This window comes from Guillardia theta (genome assembly GCF_000315625.1).
Source record: "Guillardia theta CCMP2712 unplaced genomic scaffold GUITHscaffold_6, whole genome shotgun sequence".
In the NCBI taxonomy this organism is placed as follows: Eukaryota; class Cryptophyceae; order Pyrenomonadales; family Geminigeraceae; genus Guillardia; species Guillardia theta.
The window spans coordinates 303,255-320,836 of record NW_005434668.1 but is presented as its reverse complement, the minus strand read 5'-3'; the positions used below and the strand labels follow the sequence as shown (position 1 = coordinate 320,836).

Sequence of the window (17,582 nt, the reverse complement as noted above, 5' to 3'; positions counted from 1 at the left end):
AAACCCGCCTCACCAAATAACTATGAAAAGGAAAAGGCAGCAACACCTCTAACCCTACTTCAAAGTTGGCCGTCACGCCGCGCCGCTCCTCCCGGGCCGGCCGGGCCGGGCAGTCCGGCGAATCAGTGCGGCAGAAATCCGAAGTGGCCCAGATAGAAAGGAAGATGTTCCTCGACTTACAAGCGAGCTCGAGGTTGCAAGGTATCAGTGCTCTGATCTCACACGCCGCTTGAAGGTGATGGCGCAGGCACTGCCGGCGAGTCTGGCACCCGGCCCGGCCCCGCGGGCCGCCCGGCCCACTGCCGCAACTCAGTGCCGCGCCCGGCCTGGCCGCGGGCACTTGAGAATCAGTGATTTGAAACCAATTTGAAGCTTGCTCTGGGAGTGGAAAGCCTTTTTGCGCTGCCGATACTGCAGGGTCCTGGCCCCGGGCCCGGGTTGCCAGCCGCCGCGGCGCGCCGCAGCCGCGCCCGGCCCGGTACGACGGTCACCGTGCCAGGACTGCCGTAACTTAAAACCGGAGGCTGGGCACCAACGGGGGCACCAACAAAGGGACTGGTCAGATGGGGGACGGGGGACAGCCTGAACTGCGAGAAGAGGCATGAGCAACAATGGTGCGAGGAGAAGAAGGGGAAACTGGAGGGAGAGACATCGAAGATGTGTCAAGCAGGGAGATCAGAAGGAGAGGGACAGAAGGAGAGGATGGATTGCGGATAGGGGTTGGGGTGAAAGGAGGGGGAGCAAGGAGGGTGGTTCATAGAAATCGAAAACTTACCAAAATCTATGGACACAGGGTGGAACCATGAGCATGATGTCCACTCAAGCGTTGAGAAAGGCGTTGTTTGCTGGTGTGCTTCTACTCGGAGTCGCACTCGTAGGCATCAACCATTTGGGACAAAGGAGTTCGTCGCTTCTGGATGTTGATGCTCCTGGAGCAGTAGACACCAAGAACAACTGGCAGGTAACGAGGGTGGTTTATTTCTTCATCCTCTTTTGATCTTCAGAGCATGCTGGTTCATGTCTTTCAGACTAAATGTTCCATCCTTTTGTAGCAATGGTATAATGCTGGAGCTGGGTTTGACCCCGCAGCAAAACCGGTCACTACATGGCAGATCATTCGCTCGAACTACCCAAGAGAACCTTACTATGATCAAGGTCAAGACACGTGTGTGTATATTTTTCCTTGTGACGGCATCGATTTCTTTGTCTGTATGCGCAGATGCCAAAGACTTATACGAAATACACCCTGAATACTTCGAAACGGCGAAGCCATTGAGGGGTATGAGTGTGAAACAAAAGATTCCTGACAGGAACTTACATCGGCTGCAGACTATCGATACCAGCAGCGAGAATGGAATTAAATTTATTCGTTACTGGCGCCCGTTGGTGACACGTCAATCGCTCTGAATTTTGGAATTCTGAGCAGCTTGTAATCAGCCTGATCTGTAATATTGTCCTATATCATTTTGAACTTAAAGTACACAGTGTACCAGAGCAAATGCATAATGTTTGTTGCATATCTATGAGGGGAGCTTTGGGTATTCTCACGAAACCTTCAACATGGTTGGAATTTGTATATTCCCAGAAAAACGATTTCTGAAAGCCCATATTCTATCCTCTTGATCCATTGTGATGTCCTTCACAATCAATCGGAATGAATTATCTGAGAAACGAATGCGCAGCTCTCACATTGAAAGCAAAACTGCATCACAAGAAACAACAGTTTAATTCGTCCAAGTTTAATCCTCACAAGACCAAATTTACAATTCAAGGCTGCAGTGTGCAAGGTAGCCATAGCAAACGCGCGCAAACAGAGAAATCTGCAGTATGTGGTCTTGAGGATTAAAATAGGACCGCAAGCGGGGCTACCTTCTACAACAACATTACATGAAATGAGGAGGGTCGTTGAGGGCCTGTACTGCTAGCTGGTATTGAAGCTTCTCCATCTGCAGGCTCGACTTCCATCATATTTTCATCCTCCAATTCACTCGTTGTGATGTACCATGCAATCCACTTTGGATCAAGCGGAACGTGGCCTTCCACCTTATCCAGCCTAGTATCTTTAGCCTCGACGTTTTCCCTCACAAGTTGCCGTCCGCCATCAACCACAGCCGCCATGTCGCAACCTCCCCCAAGAACCCGATCTCGTGCATATGGCCATCTATCGATCCCGAGTCTTCGGCAGACAGACTTCAGTCCCGTCAACGACAGTCCCTGTAGAAGAGGATAAGGTCAGGCGTATGCGAGCACTTCTGCTAGTTGAGAGTTTTTACCAGTTTTTGTGCCGCATCAGCTTGACGAAGGTGAAACAAGCTTGCGACAGCATCTCTTGTGAAATGGAGCTGCCTTTCTTTTGGACGGGCTTCCTGGCCCATCTTTCGTCTGGGACGAATGACTGCTGTTGTCGTAGCTGTCGATGTTACGCAAGGAAGATCAGAGACGCAGTGAGACATGCTAAGAGGCGGAAGCAAGAGGTAGAGATGGTACTGAACGTGCTATAGAAGACGAGGGAGAGGATGCAGTGAAGTTCGAGTTGGTCGCCAGAGGAAGAGCGGGATGCGAGGATTTCTAGTGGGTTTCGCAGACCAGGGCAGGGAACCAAAATTGCAATGAGAGGGGTAGGATAACCTTCGGATTCGGGAAAGAGGGTTCATTCCGAGTAAAAGAAGTGGGTGGGGTCGTCAAACTTTGCCGACTCCGGCGACCTCTGATTTACTACACTACCCCTACTCTCTATGTTTCAGACCCCCCGATTGTCATCATTGATCAGTCATACAGGCATAAGGCGGGAGGTAGATGGAACTCCGGAGCTCCTGTGCCTGTAGTAAAAGTCGAAACTCCATTCGCAGGCGTCCTAACGGTTGACTGCTTGGTGGCTTCAATCCAAAAGGCGCGATATCGTGCGGCATCACAGATGTTTCCACGCGACCTTTCATCCGAAAAGCCAGGCAAGATAATTCCTAGTAAATTTCACGTATTGTACTGGAGTGATTCGATTAAATTTCAAAATTCTCTACAAGTTCCAAATTGAAACTACGTGACAACTTTTCAAACGCGATCCCCACCAACTGCTAGCTTTGTTGACAAGATTTTTCGGCTAGCAGCTCCTTCAGCTTCGCAATGGTAGCTTCCTGCGCCAGCAGCAACTTGTCCTTGTCTGCTCAAGCCGAACCGTGAGTCATGACCCACAGTCCGCCCAAGCTGGCGTCTCCTCACCTGCGATCTCCGACCGGAGCGAGGCGATCAAGGACGCGTTCGACTTGATCGTCTCGTCTCGTTCCTGGCATCAACTCAGAGGAGCTTCTCTCTTGCCAGCAGCTGATGACTGTGCTCACCTCAAGCAGCTGCGTCAGCTCCGATATCGTTCGATCAGCCAGCTCGAGAAGAGGAGGGAGCGAAGCTTGCTGTCCCATGGCTGACAGCTCCTCCAGGAGCATCTGAGCTGAGGGTCTGTCCTCAGGGTCCCTGTAGGCGTGCAGTTTCATCAGCCGCATCCTCATCAACTCCTCCCTCACTTGGCAAGGCACTTGACGGCAAGTCCGGCGATGATCGGATACTCTTCCGTCATTCCTTGATTGAGATGTCAGGCTGTCGCCTCTAGCTGCACTGACATCGGACCTTGAGGGAGCTTGCCTTCCCTGGCTGCAGTCAGCACGAGGATCCTCTCCATTCCAGACCCTGCAGCACAGCGGGTGACGAGGTGAGGCGGTTGGTAGCGATGGTACCGAAGATGCTGAACAGCTCAACGAGAAGAACCCCCAGGGAGTAGATGTCTGACTTCTCGTCGCATGACTCGCCTGCTAGTCGTCATTAACTCTCCTTCATCACACACGCGCTGCTCGCCTGAAATCTGTTCCGGAGCCGCATAGAGAGCCGTTCCTACCCCCCGAGTGTGCATTGAGCCCACGACTTTAGGACGGCTCTGATGAGTATACGAGTGAGATACAAGTAGGTAGGCAGGAAGGAGGCAGGCAGGCAGGCAGGCAGGCAGGCAGGCAGGCAGGCAGGCAGGCAGGCAGGCAGGCAGGCAAATCGTCAGGTTATACCATCGGCCATTCTGCTCCTTGCGAGCTGCTGTTTGGAGGAACTCCGGGAGCTGAAGGTGTGAAAACATTAGACACCTCTGAGGTACTGCGAGACAGGAAGAGACAAGCAGGAGAAACACTCTTGGCCAAGCCGAAGTCTGCGAGTTTGATCACGCCATCCTTTGAGATGAGGAGGTTGGCTGGCTGCAGGGGCGAGTGAATCCTGCGCATTCTTGTTTCGATGGTCCGCACCTTGAGATCTCGATGGCACAGCCCGAGTTCATGGATGTGCTTCAAACCTCGCAGGATGTGGATGAGAATCTTGAGGAATAGCAAGAGTCAGATGGGTGATCCTCTCCTTCTCGCACCTGACCTGCAAGTTTCGATCGACGACGATCTCGCGAGATGGCTCGTCCTGCACTCAGCCAATGACAAGAGGCAACTGCTAACGATCAAGTACAAGCCAATGTGAGAGTGTTCGATTGTGACAGAGCTCCATCTGAATGTAGAGAACAACATCTCTCTGAACCAGATCGGCCTGAATCTCAGCAACTTGATGAGGGAGTGTCAATTAACGCAGTTTGTCGAGTCAACTTGCAACTCAATGACTTGCCTGCCTTTCCCACGCAGCGATTCATCACGATATCATCATGCTCGATCTTCTCAATCACCAGCTGTGATGATGCCATTAATATCCAGCGAGACCATGCGATGCAATAACTGACCTCTAGCGTACGAGATATCAAGCTCTTAACGATCTTTCTTCGTTGATCAGCACTCATTTCATCCCACGCTTGGTTAGCGCTGAAGTAGGAGCTCCCGCTTGACCTCTGCGATCTGACTTCTGGATCTTGAACGTTCATCGCATCTGACGAGGATATTTCGTTTTGAGTTCGTGAGCTACATTGAGTGGCTATCAGTCACAATCATCTGCATTTTGAGCAAACAAGACCTATGAGTAAATGTATTCCAGCTGGAGTCGGACACAGGGCTAGCCCTGCGCTTTTGCTCTTTATCCACTTTGTTTCTGCTCAAGTGTGAGGAATCTTGGCCTCCTTCTCTTGCTGCGTCATTGTCCAGAAGCTCTTCGTCATCGTCCTCGTCCTCGTCACCCCCACTTCAAACAAAGTAAGTGTTCTGGAATCAGACCTCGGTTGCACCTCAATTGCGTGTTTTCGTCATCGGCATCCAATCCCGCGACATCCTTCAATGACAAGTCATCCACCATCTCCACATATTGAGGAGCAAGTCACTTTCTGGGGCCCTGATCTCTCGGTCTCAAGCTCAGCCCATGCTGCGTTGTACTGGACAAAGAGGCGTCGTCAGCTCATGTATCTTCCCTTCTCAAGTGGTCAACCTTGACGACGTTAGCATGCTGCTCGATGTGCGAGAGCGTTGAAACTTCTCTGAGCACTCCTCTTGCAAACTGAACCATCTTCTTCACTGACCCCTGCGAATCTCGTGACTGGACACGCTTGCTCGACACGGGGCTACCGCAAACTTGGATGCGCTGAGGTGAAGCTCCTTCACGCAGTAGTCATGCTCGTCAACTTGAGACACTCACGTCAATTTCACTCGCTGCCAGCAGGCGGGTCACTCACCCAGGTTATGGCATCGCCATGCAGACCCAAACCCTCCTCTACCCAGCAAGTCGTATCGGATGAATTCACAGTTGAACCGTCCTGCCAGCATGATTCAAAACAAGCGCACGGACGCACGGAAGCATAGGGAGCAAAGGTGATTGAGAGATCGTGACCGATGTTCTTGATGGCTGATGAGTTGAAGACTTCCATCTGAAAAGGCACAAGTCCGAATCACTCTGGGTCCCTCAGAGGACAATTCACATGCCTGTAGAAAATCCGACGAGTCTCCATCTATGATCGTATCCGACTGTTTGGTTCAAAGTACATCAGTTGCAGGATTGCAGCAAGAAAGACATACAAGATCCTCTTGAAGATCCAAAGCCTCATCCAGCGGACCATCCAGCTCGTCCATTTCCTCTGAGATTTGCCTTTGCTGATACAACCAGATTCATGAGCATTCAGGAAGAATTGCATCGCAATCATCGTGTCAGAATTGTCAGAATATCTCGTTATCGTGTTCAGAAAGGTTGAAGTACCAGGCTGGCATGCTTTGTCCATGATTCTGCTATGATGCCCTCGCCGCAGAGTTTCTCGCTGTCATGACCTCTCAATGCAAGCCAAACGACGCCTGCCGGCGTGGAGCTCACCAAACACTCTTCCTGACGGAGTTCGAGTGGCATGTTCGCTCTAGAAGCTCAAGAAACGAGGACGTGCGACGGTGTTCATCCTTGAGCAACATGAGCACCTCGTCGTCGGAGAATCCATCCAACCAGTCCTGCAACGAAGGGAAGTTTGTTCTTATTGAAGAGAAGAGCAAAGTCAGCAAATACCTTGACGATCTCTCTCTTCTCCACATTTGTACTTGCAGCATTGCCCTCGGTGCCTCGCTCTCCTTCCCCTCCTCCCTTCCTTCCCTCCATCCCTCACTCCCTTCTATCCTCCACCATGGCCATTGTCTCCCCGATTTTGCGACGAGGGCAGCAAACTAATAAGCTAGTCTCATAGCCTATGAGCTCATTATGGGCCGGGGGCAGCACTGGCTACTAGCCCTGCAGTGCTCCGATCACAGTTGACCGTCCGACGGACCGTCGGGCCAAGTCCTTCCAAGTTGGCGGCGCGGCGAGCCGCTGAGCCGGCACGCCCGGCCGGGTACTGGCTCGCCCGGGTTCGGACAGCACTGAACTGAGCAGGTCTCAATTGGGCGGGGGAAGTTTCAAGGTTTAGTTTTACAGAGTTAACTTGGCACGTTGTGGCGGCAATCAGTCACGACTGTGGCAGTGCGACAGACAAAGAGGTCCTGAATCCGCTCGAAAATCCAGTCCGTTGATCGAAAAATCTTAACGCCGCATCCTTTAGCCGCTGAGGCTACTACCGTTGAATCAGGCCGATCGACCGAAACTGTTACTATCAGGTAGTCTGACTCGTAAGATGCCAGGGCCAAAACTGATGCCCTCGTTCTCTCTGAATCAGCTGGTCTATCCTTTAATGACGGCGATCTTCCATGACAACTGTCAGTGTTTGCCCAATGAAGGCAAGATACTCTCACTGGTCTCAGCTTCACAACTTTGTTGGATATGCCTGCAGCCTGGCACGTATCCACCACCTGTGATACGAAGAAGTTACGGAGCAGAAGGCAGTGGAGGAGGAAGAGTAGATTTAACATGCAAGATGAGCGGGGGGCATTGCGACCTGTGTAACGTCCTTGTACGACTCAGGGGCTTCTTCCATGACCAACTTGGGAGAAGCGACGCGGATCGCAATCCCTTTGTCTTGTAGAACTTGCAGCACGTCCTGTTTGCTTCTTGTCAATCTTTCCGTTGACAGAAAAATTGACCTTGTAATCTAAATTGTTTCTGCTCTTGTTCCTTGAGAGCGCTCTCCCAGCTCCGTGGCAGGTGCTTCCGAAAGTTTCTTCCATTCCTGCGCTGACGAATCACAATAACGAGGGAGAAGGCAAAACAGCAAGAATCTGAATTTCCTTTCTCGGTTCCTGTCAGCACATAGCTGCAAGTTCCCATGCTGCCCCCTGCACCTCATGTCAACCTGGCACATGTTTATCTGCAGGACTGGGACGGACCGATGAGCACAGGCTGTCCTGTGAACTGATAATCGACCGGGATCAAGGGATGATGAGGAGGAAATGCACGCGTCGAGCCCTTACGATGAACAAGAAGTCTGAGAAGTAAGGTGAGGCATTAAGAAGGAAGAAAAGCAACCCATTTCACTTCTTGATATTGCCGTCCACCATGTGCTCTTCTACTTTTGCAATGTTGTGAGAAACGTCGTAGATGAGGTGCATGTCTAGATCGTCTGGTCGTGTGCACCATCTGATCAGTCTTTTTCCATCACGTCTCCACATGGCAACAAACCGGGGGTACTCTGAAAGACTTTTGCGAACGCCTGCAAACGACGTGAGGCATTAATCGAGACTTTCAGGTTGCAAGGGACCTGACGAACTAGAAACGTCATGGAAGAGCGATTGACCCAGGCGTAATTCGCTGCTGCTGCCTGCAACTGTGTGAGGCTCCCCGTGAACGAGCTCCTCCAGCACGCACCATGGCCGCCAGGTAGTCTTGCCCTTCTTGCGAGTCGATCCTTGCGCATGACAACTGACTGAGAGGAGCATCAACGTGCAGGAGCGCCATGTCATTCCTTACGATACATACCGATCATTGGTCCTGATATTGTCGCGATCCATCGCTTTGTCCATAGCAGTCAGAGCGTCTGTCGCAACCTGACACCAAGAGATCATCGGTCGTATGCGATATTTTTGTCGTCGCATGCACCTGATGGCCAAGACCTCTACTTCCTGAGTGAATCATCACTACTACCTGCCCCTTCTCTTCGATTCCCATCTGCGATGCCGCTCTTGCATCAAAAATCTCATCCACGACTTGGATTTCCGCATAGTGGTTCCCTGCTCCCAACGTACCAAGCTGCGGCAGTCCTCGCTTCTTTGCCCTAGAGGAGACTTTTCTCGGATCTGCCTGAAGCATTCTGCCATATTCTTCGCAATGTTCTTTATCCTCCGGCCAGGAGTATCCTTCCCTCAAGCTCCAGTCTATCCCCATCTCCAGAGCCTCCTCCAAATCGTTGCTGTTTGTAGGAATAATCCCCTGTGAACCAACCCCGACAGGGATGTGATCGAATACTGCCTGCGCAAGTTTCTCCTTGACAGGCTCGACGTCCTTCTCGAACAAGTTGGTTCTGATCAGCCTGACTCCGCAGTTGATATCGAACCCAACACCTCCAGGTGATACCACTGCCTCGGGATCGCTCATGTCGAACGCTGCAACATTACCAATCGCAAACCCGTAACCTGCATGCACATCTGGTAGAGCGATGGATTTGCCGACAATGCCAGGAAGTGCTGCAACATTGGCTAGCTGCTTCATGGCCGGAAGGAAGCCGCCCATCCCCGCTGCAGCGCCGGATGTCTTTGAAAACTGCTTCAGCTCGTCGAAGAGGAGCTCCTTGATCTGCTGGTTGACGTAGAAGACACCAGGGACTCTCATGTTGTCTACGAATCCTTTGTCGATCCTGTAGCATGTCCCGTCCACCTGCTTCACATACTTACACTCCTCCTCGTAAGTTCTCACTACCATGGCAGGACAGCGGGAATGTTTACATAGCCTGCCTCAGAACATAGCGGGCCCGGCCTGCCGAGTCGAGCAATCCTCAAAGTCAGTGTTTTGAGAAGAACAGTTCTAAAATTAAAAAGTAATGTCCTTTCAGTACAGATTAAAATATTTTAAGATATTGTCAAAGGACTGCATTTTTTGGTAGAAATGTAATGTATTCAAACAAGAAGAATGCTTTTTAAAAACCTCTCAATGCGGAAAAGTACGGGTGATAAAGAACGTAAAAGTACGGGTGATCAAATTATTTGACCCAATTTCAATATAAACGATGACAATTTTCTCCACTCCACCTGTACAGCAACAGCCACGTGGATGTGGGTAAGGCATCAAAAATGATTTAAATGTTTTAAAAAGTGTCTCCTTTGTGAAGATTTGTAATGAAATCTAAAAATGTTGATCTGATGATGGTGGAAATAAAAACATTGTATAATTTTTAAACAATACAAAATAATGTATCTATTACATAGATAAATAATAGTTATAAACTTAGTTTTAAATCCGAAGGGTCAACCCCGACGGCTGAACCGCAGCAGGTGACTCTCCATGGCAGCCGCAGACGTTTAGCACATAGCGCTTCGCCTACATCTTTCCCTCGATCTTTGTGGTCACTTTAGTTCCACTCTTGTTCAGTCGACATCCCCTTGACGCTCGATTCTTAGAGCCACCTTTGCTGTTTGCCTTGAGAAAAACACTTTTCAACAGTTAGCTGTGTGTGAATATCTGATGCTTTTCGTATGCAAAGAATGCTGGCCGCAAAACTGTGTTAATGTACTTTCTGTTTACTTCAAATGTTGTGATTATGTTTTCGTTCATTAGCACATTGTCTTGATTCTTGACAAGAATATGTTTGTGATTGCTGGATACGATTTGCAGTGTAACTCTCCTGATATTTTTCCTGCGCAGCTATGTTCGGAAAGAAGGTTTCTGGCCAATCTACCCAAAAGCTCTTCATGACCCCAGCGATCACCTCCGCGGTGACCCCCACTGGACGCTCTTTCCAGAGCATTCAGCAGGAGGTTGTTTCTCTCCTGTGCGATTGTTTCAGATCTAAGAAATTGTTTAGGTTAACCGCTCCGTGGGTTTGAGGGGAGTCAACAGCTCCGCCTTCGGTGAGCCTTTGTAAATGGGTGGATCAGTGAAGGAGATGTTCTTTGAATAAATCTAGACGACTCGATCTCTGAGTGGAAAAATATCATGTTCACTCAAGAAAGGAGCTTGTTATGACTATTATCAACTATTAGTTTCATCTTCTGGATTTCTGCACGTAGTGACATTCAGATATGTCAATTCAATCAGATAGGTAGGTACCTTGGCCAATTTAGAGCTAGCGGCTTTGGGTCTGGTCCGATGGATTAGATGTTACAGATCCAAACAATTTTGCTCACCGTTTCTTGCTTTCTGGCTCGTTTTTCTCTTCATCATCCAGCACCTAGAAGAAATATGAGCATCAACATGGCGACTTGCATGCCACTCTGTACGTCCGCCGCCTCCTCAGCTCCTGCAACGTTGATCAACTTGAAGGACACGAACAGTTCATTCATGGAAACCTTCAGTGATCGCAGAGCAAGCACATGTGATTCTTGCCCGAGTGCTTTCCTGATGATGGCAATCATGTTGTCCCCAAGGTTCAACTCTGACCTTTACCTTCCACAGAACCTTGTCGCTGTTCGACCATGAGTTCATCTGGATGTCTCCATCTGAGCATGCAGTGATCACACTGTTTGTCAGTGACTCAATCGAGATTGATCGAATCCTGCAAGTCCATTGACATCCTGTTTACGAAACATTGCATGTGCAAACCTGCTCGACATTTGGGGCAGTTGATTGACTGTCTTCCCGTTTCGCACATCCCACACACGGACAATCTTGTCTTCTCCACCAGTGAGCAGAGTGTTGGCCTGAAAACTAGTAAAAACAGACATCAATGAGGCACAGCTTACATCATAAAATGTTGCTGTTAAGGGTGTCCGACTATGCGCAAGATTTGAAGTCGGGGTATCAGACTAAAGCGGCAACAGTGAGTAATTTTTTCAAGCGTATTGACGACATGAGTACATTGGCGTCGTATATTTCCACAGAGTTTCCGATGATGGAGCAAAACCCCTCACTCTTGGGTATCCATCTAATACATTGAAACGAACCGTACCCTTTGGACTGCATGAAGATGTGATTAGCAAAGTTGTAAAGAGTGCTTGGTTACCTCTCTTTTCCTTGTGTGCAACAAAGAGCCTTTGACTAGATCCCACAACCTTTTATCGAATGAATCAAGCTTCGAATGGCAACAATATAAGAAGAGCTTGAACCTGATCGTGTTATCTCGCCCACAAGAGATCAAAACTTTTCCGCTGTCGTGTATGTCGTGGTCTATCACTCCGCCCCTATTGTAATGATTAGAGTAGAGCATTTGCAGCAATCATGGTTTACTTGTGTCCTCGTAGAGTAGACAGACACTCCCAGTCCTGCAGGTCACCTTGAGAAAGGAGCGCAGGGCAAATGAAAAGTCATTTTACCTTGCACCGCCAAATCAACATAGTCCCATCGTCTGACGAGCTCACCAGATTGAATGACCCGAAAAATTTGAGAGAAGTGATAGGACCTGCCAGGCTGAAGTCAGAGGTTGAGAAACATTCATGAGGACAGTTTTTACCCTGGTGTCTCATGAGGTTGCCTACCTCTACAAGTTTTCGAGTATTGAAAATTCTGTACAAGGGATCAACAAAAATGTTCCGAGGCCCACGCCACCTAGTACCTAATTTCTTCATCGTTCCCTCCTGATACCAAATATTTTCCGGAAATTGCTACTGCTTTAATGGGTCCAAGATGAGCAGGGTGGTTGAATACAGGTGTTGCCGCCTCATCGCCCTCTACCCTCCAGCCGCAACTAACAAAGCGTGAGCTCGCTTGTTGCAAAGCTTCATCAATTGTTTCACGTACAGCGTTCTCTCGTAGGTCCCTGCTACAATGAGAGCTTTTTGTTTATCTTTGGTATTCGACATCTGCACTCACAAACGTCAGATCTGTGTTGATAGTCTAGAAACAGTTCGAGTTCCAGCTTGGAAGCCAAGAGAAACAAAGCATCGCTGCCATACAAGACTATGTCTATCTCATCATCAGTCCTCACTGCAGTTCACCATACTTGCAACTTGATCCTCCTACATGCCGCTCATTCTTTCATATCTCCGTCCGGCCCTCCCATCGACCATCTTCCCGATCCATCTTCACGTGCGAAAATCGGCATTGCCCACTAGTCGCGGCCGGGCGGGCAGTGAACGGCCGGCCGGGAAACTTGTGATCGGGCCGGGCCGTACTTCACTCCGATGACGCGGGTCACCGGGTCAGGCTAGGCTACCCGGCGGCGGGTGTGACCGGCGGCGGAACTAGCCTATCTCAGGCCGGGGGCCAGCCTGATTGTGACTCAGCGGCGGGCGCTGCGGCTGCAGTGGCAATCATTCAAAGCCAGTGGCACGACCGTACGGTCAGACACGGTACGGTCCCGGAGTCCGATCCGAGGTTCAAGTAACTTATTCCGACTGAGTTCTGAGTACTAATGATCCTAATCACCGATCAGGCCGCCGCTTGCCCCGGCGGGAGTCCGATCACCGGCGGCGGTGGATTTTACTAAACTTGGTCAACTTAAAAGCAAGAACTTTTGAGTCCAACCGCGGCATGGAAGGCCCATGCCCAGGACCGGAGAGGAGGGAGGTGGAGCAAGAGGGGAACGCGGAAGAAAACAAGGAGGAAGATTATGATGCAGTTTCAAACCCAGTCAATCCTCCTGATGAGGTGTATCCTATTGCCTGGTTTTTGTCCGGCTAAATGGGGTGTGACGATACAGGAGGTTGATGTAGCGACCCGCGAACGATTCATACAACGAGCTCTATCTGAATCTGCTCGGCTGCGCAAAGAAACAGGCAAATCGTGAGCAGAGAACTGTTCCTCTTCCATGGTCTGATTCTCTTGCAGTGAACAAAAGCGTGACGAAGTGAGGTCTACCATGGAGGGCGGCGCAGCGCGGATGGCTGAACTAACGTCAGAACACAACGAAGAACATTTCTCATCATTCGCATGCGCAAATCCAGTGAGACGAAGACTTCTTGTCAGTCAGTATCACAAGTTTTGAATGAGATGGCAGGCGCCAGGAGCTGGTGCTGAGAATGCTTGAATCCGATACAAGCTACTGTGACTTTTGGGTTGAGCTCTGTCTAGCCTTGAACTTGATGAATTTTGTATGAATTTATTCTTAACTGGATGATGACTACTGATCTAATAAACTTGAAGAAAACTTAGTTTGGCAGCCTGCTGAGACATTCTGTTGCTGTTGGATTCGACTAGATGGTTACTGTACAGGAAAGCAAGACATGGTTGGTCCAACGTAGCAAATACGCAGGAAATATGCAAGAAACCCGATGAGATACGTGTCAAAGCATGACATGAGAATGTGAGGCGATGAAACAGGCTCATTCTTGTTGTATCCCAGAGCCTTTTCGTAGAATGCCAGACACCTTCTGATGATTGTACAGGAGCGACCCTGCCGTTGTGAAGACAAGCCCTCCAACGAATATCCAGCTGAATCTTGAAGCACCAAGCAGAGGGATGTTAAGACAAAATACAAGACTTGTGATTGGAACCAAAACTGTACCAATGACGAAAGTTCCCACTGCTCCGCCCCTCTTTGTAAGGGCAATCCCAGATAGATTCAGGCTCAAGTTTGCGATCATATACGCGAAGAATAGCCAGGGCATGCAGGAATGTGTTGCTCCACTGAAGGCAGCAAGACCTTTTTGGAAGTAAACCTGTGGAGGCAAGCTGGTCGCAATCGCTAGAGTCAAGGGGAGCAGCAGAAACGTGAATATGCACTGTGCCAACGAACCAAAGCAGCTGACGATGATGATGTCCAATTCACCCTCCTTGAGGCATTTCTCCTTGAGCGTGAAAGAAATAGCGGAGAATGCAGAGGAGAGAAGGTATAATCCTGAGTATGCCCAGAGCTCTATACGATGCTGCTGTGTGACAAGGGCTCCTGCTGGCAGCTGTGGGACAGTACAAGTGAGCACACCGATCAGAACCACGAAAACGCCGAGAAGCTGCAGCTTGTCAAAAGACTTCTTGAGAAGAAGACGAGCAAACAGCACAGACCACAGAATTCCTCCTTGGCCGATGACACTGATGAGACTGCCAGGGAGGCGAGCGGCGGAGTACAATGCAAGGAGAAAAGTCAAGGCTTCAAGTGCACCTATGATGGCGAAGATGTTCCAATTGTTTCTGGCGTATTGGATCATTGAGTCATTCACCTTTCCTATTGACTTCCGTTGAACCAACAAGATGCTGTAAGCAAGCACATAGCTGAGAGTTGCAAACTGGGAAATGAAGTAGGTGTACTCTTTCATGGGCACCAGTTGCACACGGTACAGAATCCTGTTGACAACTGCAGTGCATAAGAATATTGGAAACAAGACACTAGGATCTCTCGAAGACAAACGCGATTCTTGCGAGCTCATTGAAATTCTATTGCTCAAAACTTCACTCCTTTTCATCATTGCTAGGCCAGGTGACAACAAGGTGGCGGGACGCAGCTTCAAGGAAGAAGTGTGCAGGCGCAGATGAGATATAGAGAGCATAAAGCCTGTGACATAAGCAAAGTCTGTCGATAACAACGACATCACTATCAACAGCCCCTTGCTTGACTGCATTGCTCCCCCCCCCCCCGACCCAGAACTTTGTTACGGATCTGATACAAATTGGGATCCGAGGAGGCCGTGAAAATGGTGAGGGAAAAGAGGGGAGGAGGGAGGGAAGGAGGGAGGGAAGAACATTCCATGCAAGACAAGTTCAGTTGGAGCTTGTGGTCTCAGTCCTGATACGAGCGAGGCGAGCGGCGGTGTGTATACCTCATACATGACTCCTCGTCTCAGGGCAGACTGCTTTCGTTGGAGCTCGTTTTCCTTACAGAGCTTGCGCTCTGTCCTTTCTTGGTCAGCGGGAAAGGTATGGATCATGGTTCACGTGATCGTGATGTTTGACATCCCACACTGGTAGATCTCTTCGGATTTGTAACGGGAACAGGAAGATGTCTCGACCGCAGCGCCGCAAACGGGTGACAGATTTCAATTACTGTGAAGGCGAAAGAATGACTCCTTCCAGGCTCTACAACTCGAGGTGGATGTGCCCAGCGATTCAGATGATGGCAAAACCTTCGACATACTTCAGGTGACGATGTCTAACCACCATGATCGGTCAATGACACGCCTTCTCAGCCCGGCAAAGACAAACATCTTCCTGCGTATCACCAAGAAGCGAGATGATGGTTTCCATGAGCTGGCGTCAGTGTTCCAGGCTCTCAGCCTTGGAGATACTTTGAAAGTCTCAGTCTTGGAGGTGCCTGTCATGCCTACTTCCACGTCTGAGGTAGACCTCGGGTGACGTCTCGCCCAGGAGTCGGGGGGGAAAGATGTACTGCGGTGCAACGTGGACAGTGTTCCCCTGGACGAGTCGAACTTGATCGTGAAGGCATTTAACTTGTGAGGAACCACAGTCAGTGCAAGCTCTGCTCTGAGCTGCTCCGTGTGCAGGTTCAGGAGACGAACGGGTCAAAACAAGTTCTTTGACTGTGAGATCGACAAACGAACGCCCTTGGAAGGCGGTATGGGAGGGGGCAGCAGCAACTGCGCTACAGCATTATGGTGATGCCCCTTCCTTCAGTCTTGTTCTTAGCATGAAACCAGGGCTGCAAACGAGCTGTGCGGCAGTCCGGCTTCAACAAACCAGCTCATCGAATGGGGAGGCGAGCTCGGGAGGTATACGTTTCAAACTCCTTACAGGTTATCAATAACTCCTTGGAAGCGACGTGGGATTTTTCCTTTCAGAAGGCACAGCCTACTGCACTGGACGCGGAGAGATTGTGGAGAACGTCTCGCCTCCTCTTCAAACGCCTCAAGGAGCTTTCTGGGTCGTCAAACCCCAAGAGGTTACCTCGTGGTGGATGGTATGATCGCTAGCAGCTGAGATTGCTTCAGGGTTGCCCCACTCCCCTGGTCTATAAGACTCTGGGATTGAAGCCTGGAGAAGCTCTTAATGGTCCAGACCCAGTCGCACTGCGGTAGAGTGATGTAGATTACGGTCGCACTTTCCACTTACATGCTCCCATGGAACCACAGCGAGCGACTCGTCAGGGAAGGGCTCAGTCAGGAGGTTTGTGTCAACGATCTTGAGCCACCCGCACAAAAGGTCGTAGGACCAATCGAATTTCCGAACGCGAGTGACGCTCACAGCAGATCCTCCCCAAGCTGAGTCAGATAAAGGATGCACTGAAGAAAGACGGTTTCCACACTGTCTTGTTATCTGGCAGCGGGGCGACGACTTATGCCTTGCACTCGGTATGTAGCTGCTGTTGAGGATTTTTGATCCTTGATACCTGACTTTCTGTCCATCTCAATCTCTTGCAGGACCCAAAAGCAGATCCAAGAAAATCTCTGGAGGCCGCGGGATTGTGGGACAATGCGATGTTCGTCGCAGGGCCCTTGAAGTTTGTCAGCAGGACAAAATCAGAATGGTACCAACTGTGAGCTCAAAATTATTCATGGACGAATCAAGTTCTTGACATGCACTCTATTGAATTATCACCATGAAAAAAAACAGAATGAGATTAGCAAAAATATCTATGTAAACAACTTTGAAAACTAACTGAGCAACCAGAGATAACATGAATGTCTTTGGGGTAACAAATCCACAATGGAAAAATAGTGACAATTTTCTGCCGGTCTTCACGCTCCCACAAATCCAATCGGAACAATTCGATTCGTACAATCTTGCAATGGTGAAAGGCGAGAATTTCGTATATTGTTTGAGAAGCCTTAAACCAAAGTATCAGGCAAGAAAGAAGGCAAAGACAAAGGAATGCAGAGAGGTGAGAGTCATCACCATCAGACTGGTTGTTTGAATTGTTCACTGGTGATCTCTTCAAATTCACATATACGATGTCTTCGGAGCCCTGGTTCTCAATAGTGACAATCCTGCGCTCTCCTCCATCTCCTTGACCTGTAGAGAAAAGCCGAGCCTGACAGAGGTCCCTTCACGACCGACGACTAGTTTCTGAACGAATTCAGGTGACTTGCACCAAACATCCAGGTCGTTCACTCTGTGAAGAATGCTGGACAAAACATCAGCTCACAGCAAGCATCAGCTCCAGCACTCACTCTCCCCTCTGAATCAGCCCACACTCGTCCGCTGGTCCACCTGGAATGACAGAAGCCACTTCCAGCGCACCCTCAATATCAACAGCAAACACGATCCCCACCCCACACAACCTGCAGACTCCATGAGAGATCGGTATGCTG

General features: G+C 49.7%; 8 protein-coding genes across 8 annotated transcripts; 4 read left to right on the top strand and 4 right to left on the bottom strand.

The window, feature by feature from the left end:
• Window positions 1–802: 802 nt before the first annotated feature.
• GUITHDRAFT_132980 (hypothetical protein) lies at window positions 803–1,361 on the top strand (the record flags this gene model as incomplete). The annotated part of the gene is made up of 4 exons (XM_005840153.1): window positions 803–961; window positions 1,053–1,155; window positions 1,220–1,279; window positions 1,330–1,361. The coding sequence occupies 4 exons, from the start codon at window positions 803–805 to the stop codon at window positions 1,359–1,361; spliced, it is 354 nt and encodes a 117-aa protein (XP_005840210.1).
• A 1,604-nt stretch (window positions 1,362–2,965) lies between these two features.
• GUITHDRAFT_150350 (hypothetical protein) lies at window positions 2,966–3,696 on the top strand (the record flags this gene model as incomplete). Its single annotated transcript, XM_005840152.1, has 3 exons — window positions 2,966–3,157; window positions 3,356–3,467; window positions 3,653–3,696. Coding segments are annotated over 2 exons (156 nt in total), but the record flags the coding sequence as incomplete, so codon positions are not given.
• A 3,387-nt stretch (window positions 3,697–7,083) lies between these two features.
• Window positions 7,084–9,213, bottom strand: GUITHDRAFT_156993 (3'-phosphate RNA ligase RtcB; the record flags this gene model as incomplete). Its single annotated transcript, XM_005840151.1, has 11 exons — window positions 7,084–7,104; window positions 7,155–7,211; window positions 7,298–7,399; window positions 7,443–7,533; window positions 7,682–7,783; window positions 7,834–7,918; window positions 7,978–8,008; window positions 8,057–8,116; window positions 8,164–8,221; window positions 8,275–8,342; window positions 8,395–9,213. The coding sequence occupies 11 exons, from the start codon at window positions 9,211–9,213 to the stop codon at window positions 7,084–7,086; spliced, it is 1,494 nt and encodes a 497-aa protein (XP_005840208.1).
• A 557-nt stretch (window positions 9,214–9,770) lies between these two features.
• On the bottom strand, window positions 9,771–10,423 carry GUITHDRAFT_150349 (hypothetical protein). Its single transcript, XM_005840150.1, has one exon. It carries the CDS (start codon window positions 10,253–10,255, stop codon window positions 10,034–10,036), a length of 222 nt encoding a protein of 73 aa, XP_005840207.1. The 5' UTR covers window positions 10,256–10,423; the 3' UTR covers window positions 9,771–10,033.
• Window positions 10,424–10,430: 7 nt separating this feature from the next.
• On the bottom strand, window positions 10,431–12,245 carry GUITHDRAFT_150348 (hypothetical protein; the record flags this gene model as incomplete). Its single annotated transcript, XM_005840149.1, has 15 exons — window positions 10,431–10,507; window positions 10,558–10,588; window positions 10,635–10,747; window positions 10,797–10,845; window positions 10,894–11,002; window positions 11,050–11,147; window positions 11,190–11,252; window positions 11,305–11,403; window positions 11,450–11,498; window positions 11,553–11,627; window positions 11,674–11,708; window positions 11,760–11,845; window positions 11,897–11,949; window positions 11,999–12,130; window positions 12,184–12,245. The coding sequence occupies 13 exons, from the start codon at window positions 12,243–12,245 to the stop codon at window positions 10,668–10,670; spliced, it is 990 nt and encodes a 329-aa protein (XP_005840206.1). The 3' UTR covers window positions 10,431–10,507; window positions 10,558–10,588; window positions 10,635–10,667.
• Window positions 12,246–12,912: 667 nt separating this feature from the next.
• On the top strand, window positions 12,913–13,534 carry GUITHDRAFT_150347 (hypothetical protein; the record flags this gene model as incomplete). Its single annotated transcript, XM_005840148.1, has 4 exons — window positions 12,913–13,032; window positions 13,085–13,167; window positions 13,213–13,327; window positions 13,382–13,534. 4 exons carry the CDS (start codon window positions 12,916–12,918, stop codon window positions 13,409–13,411), a joined length of 345 nt encoding a protein of 114 aa, XP_005840205.1. The 3' UTR covers window positions 13,412–13,534.
• A 172-nt stretch (window positions 13,535–13,706) lies between these two features.
• On the bottom strand, window positions 13,707–14,528 carry GUITHDRAFT_132977 (hypothetical protein; the record flags this gene model as incomplete). The annotated part of the gene is made up of 1 exon (XM_005840147.1): window positions 13,707–14,528. One exon carries the CDS (start codon window positions 14,526–14,528, stop codon window positions 13,707–13,709), a length of 822 nt encoding a protein of 273 aa, XP_005840204.1.
• A 958-nt stretch (window positions 14,529–15,486) lies between these two features.
• Window positions 15,487–16,640, top strand: GUITHDRAFT_64331 (4-diphosphocytidyl-2C-methyl-D-erythritol 2-phosphate synthase; the record flags this gene model as incomplete). The annotated part of the gene is made up of 8 exons (XM_005840146.1): window positions 15,487–15,624; window positions 15,685–15,767; window positions 15,819–15,929; window positions 15,972–16,043; window positions 16,090–16,213; window positions 16,263–16,345; window positions 16,404–16,476; window positions 16,521–16,640. 8 exons carry the CDS (start codon window positions 15,487–15,489, stop codon window positions 16,638–16,640), a joined length of 804 nt encoding a protein of 267 aa, XP_005840203.1.
• Between the last annotated feature and the right edge of the window lie 942 nt (window positions 16,641–17,582).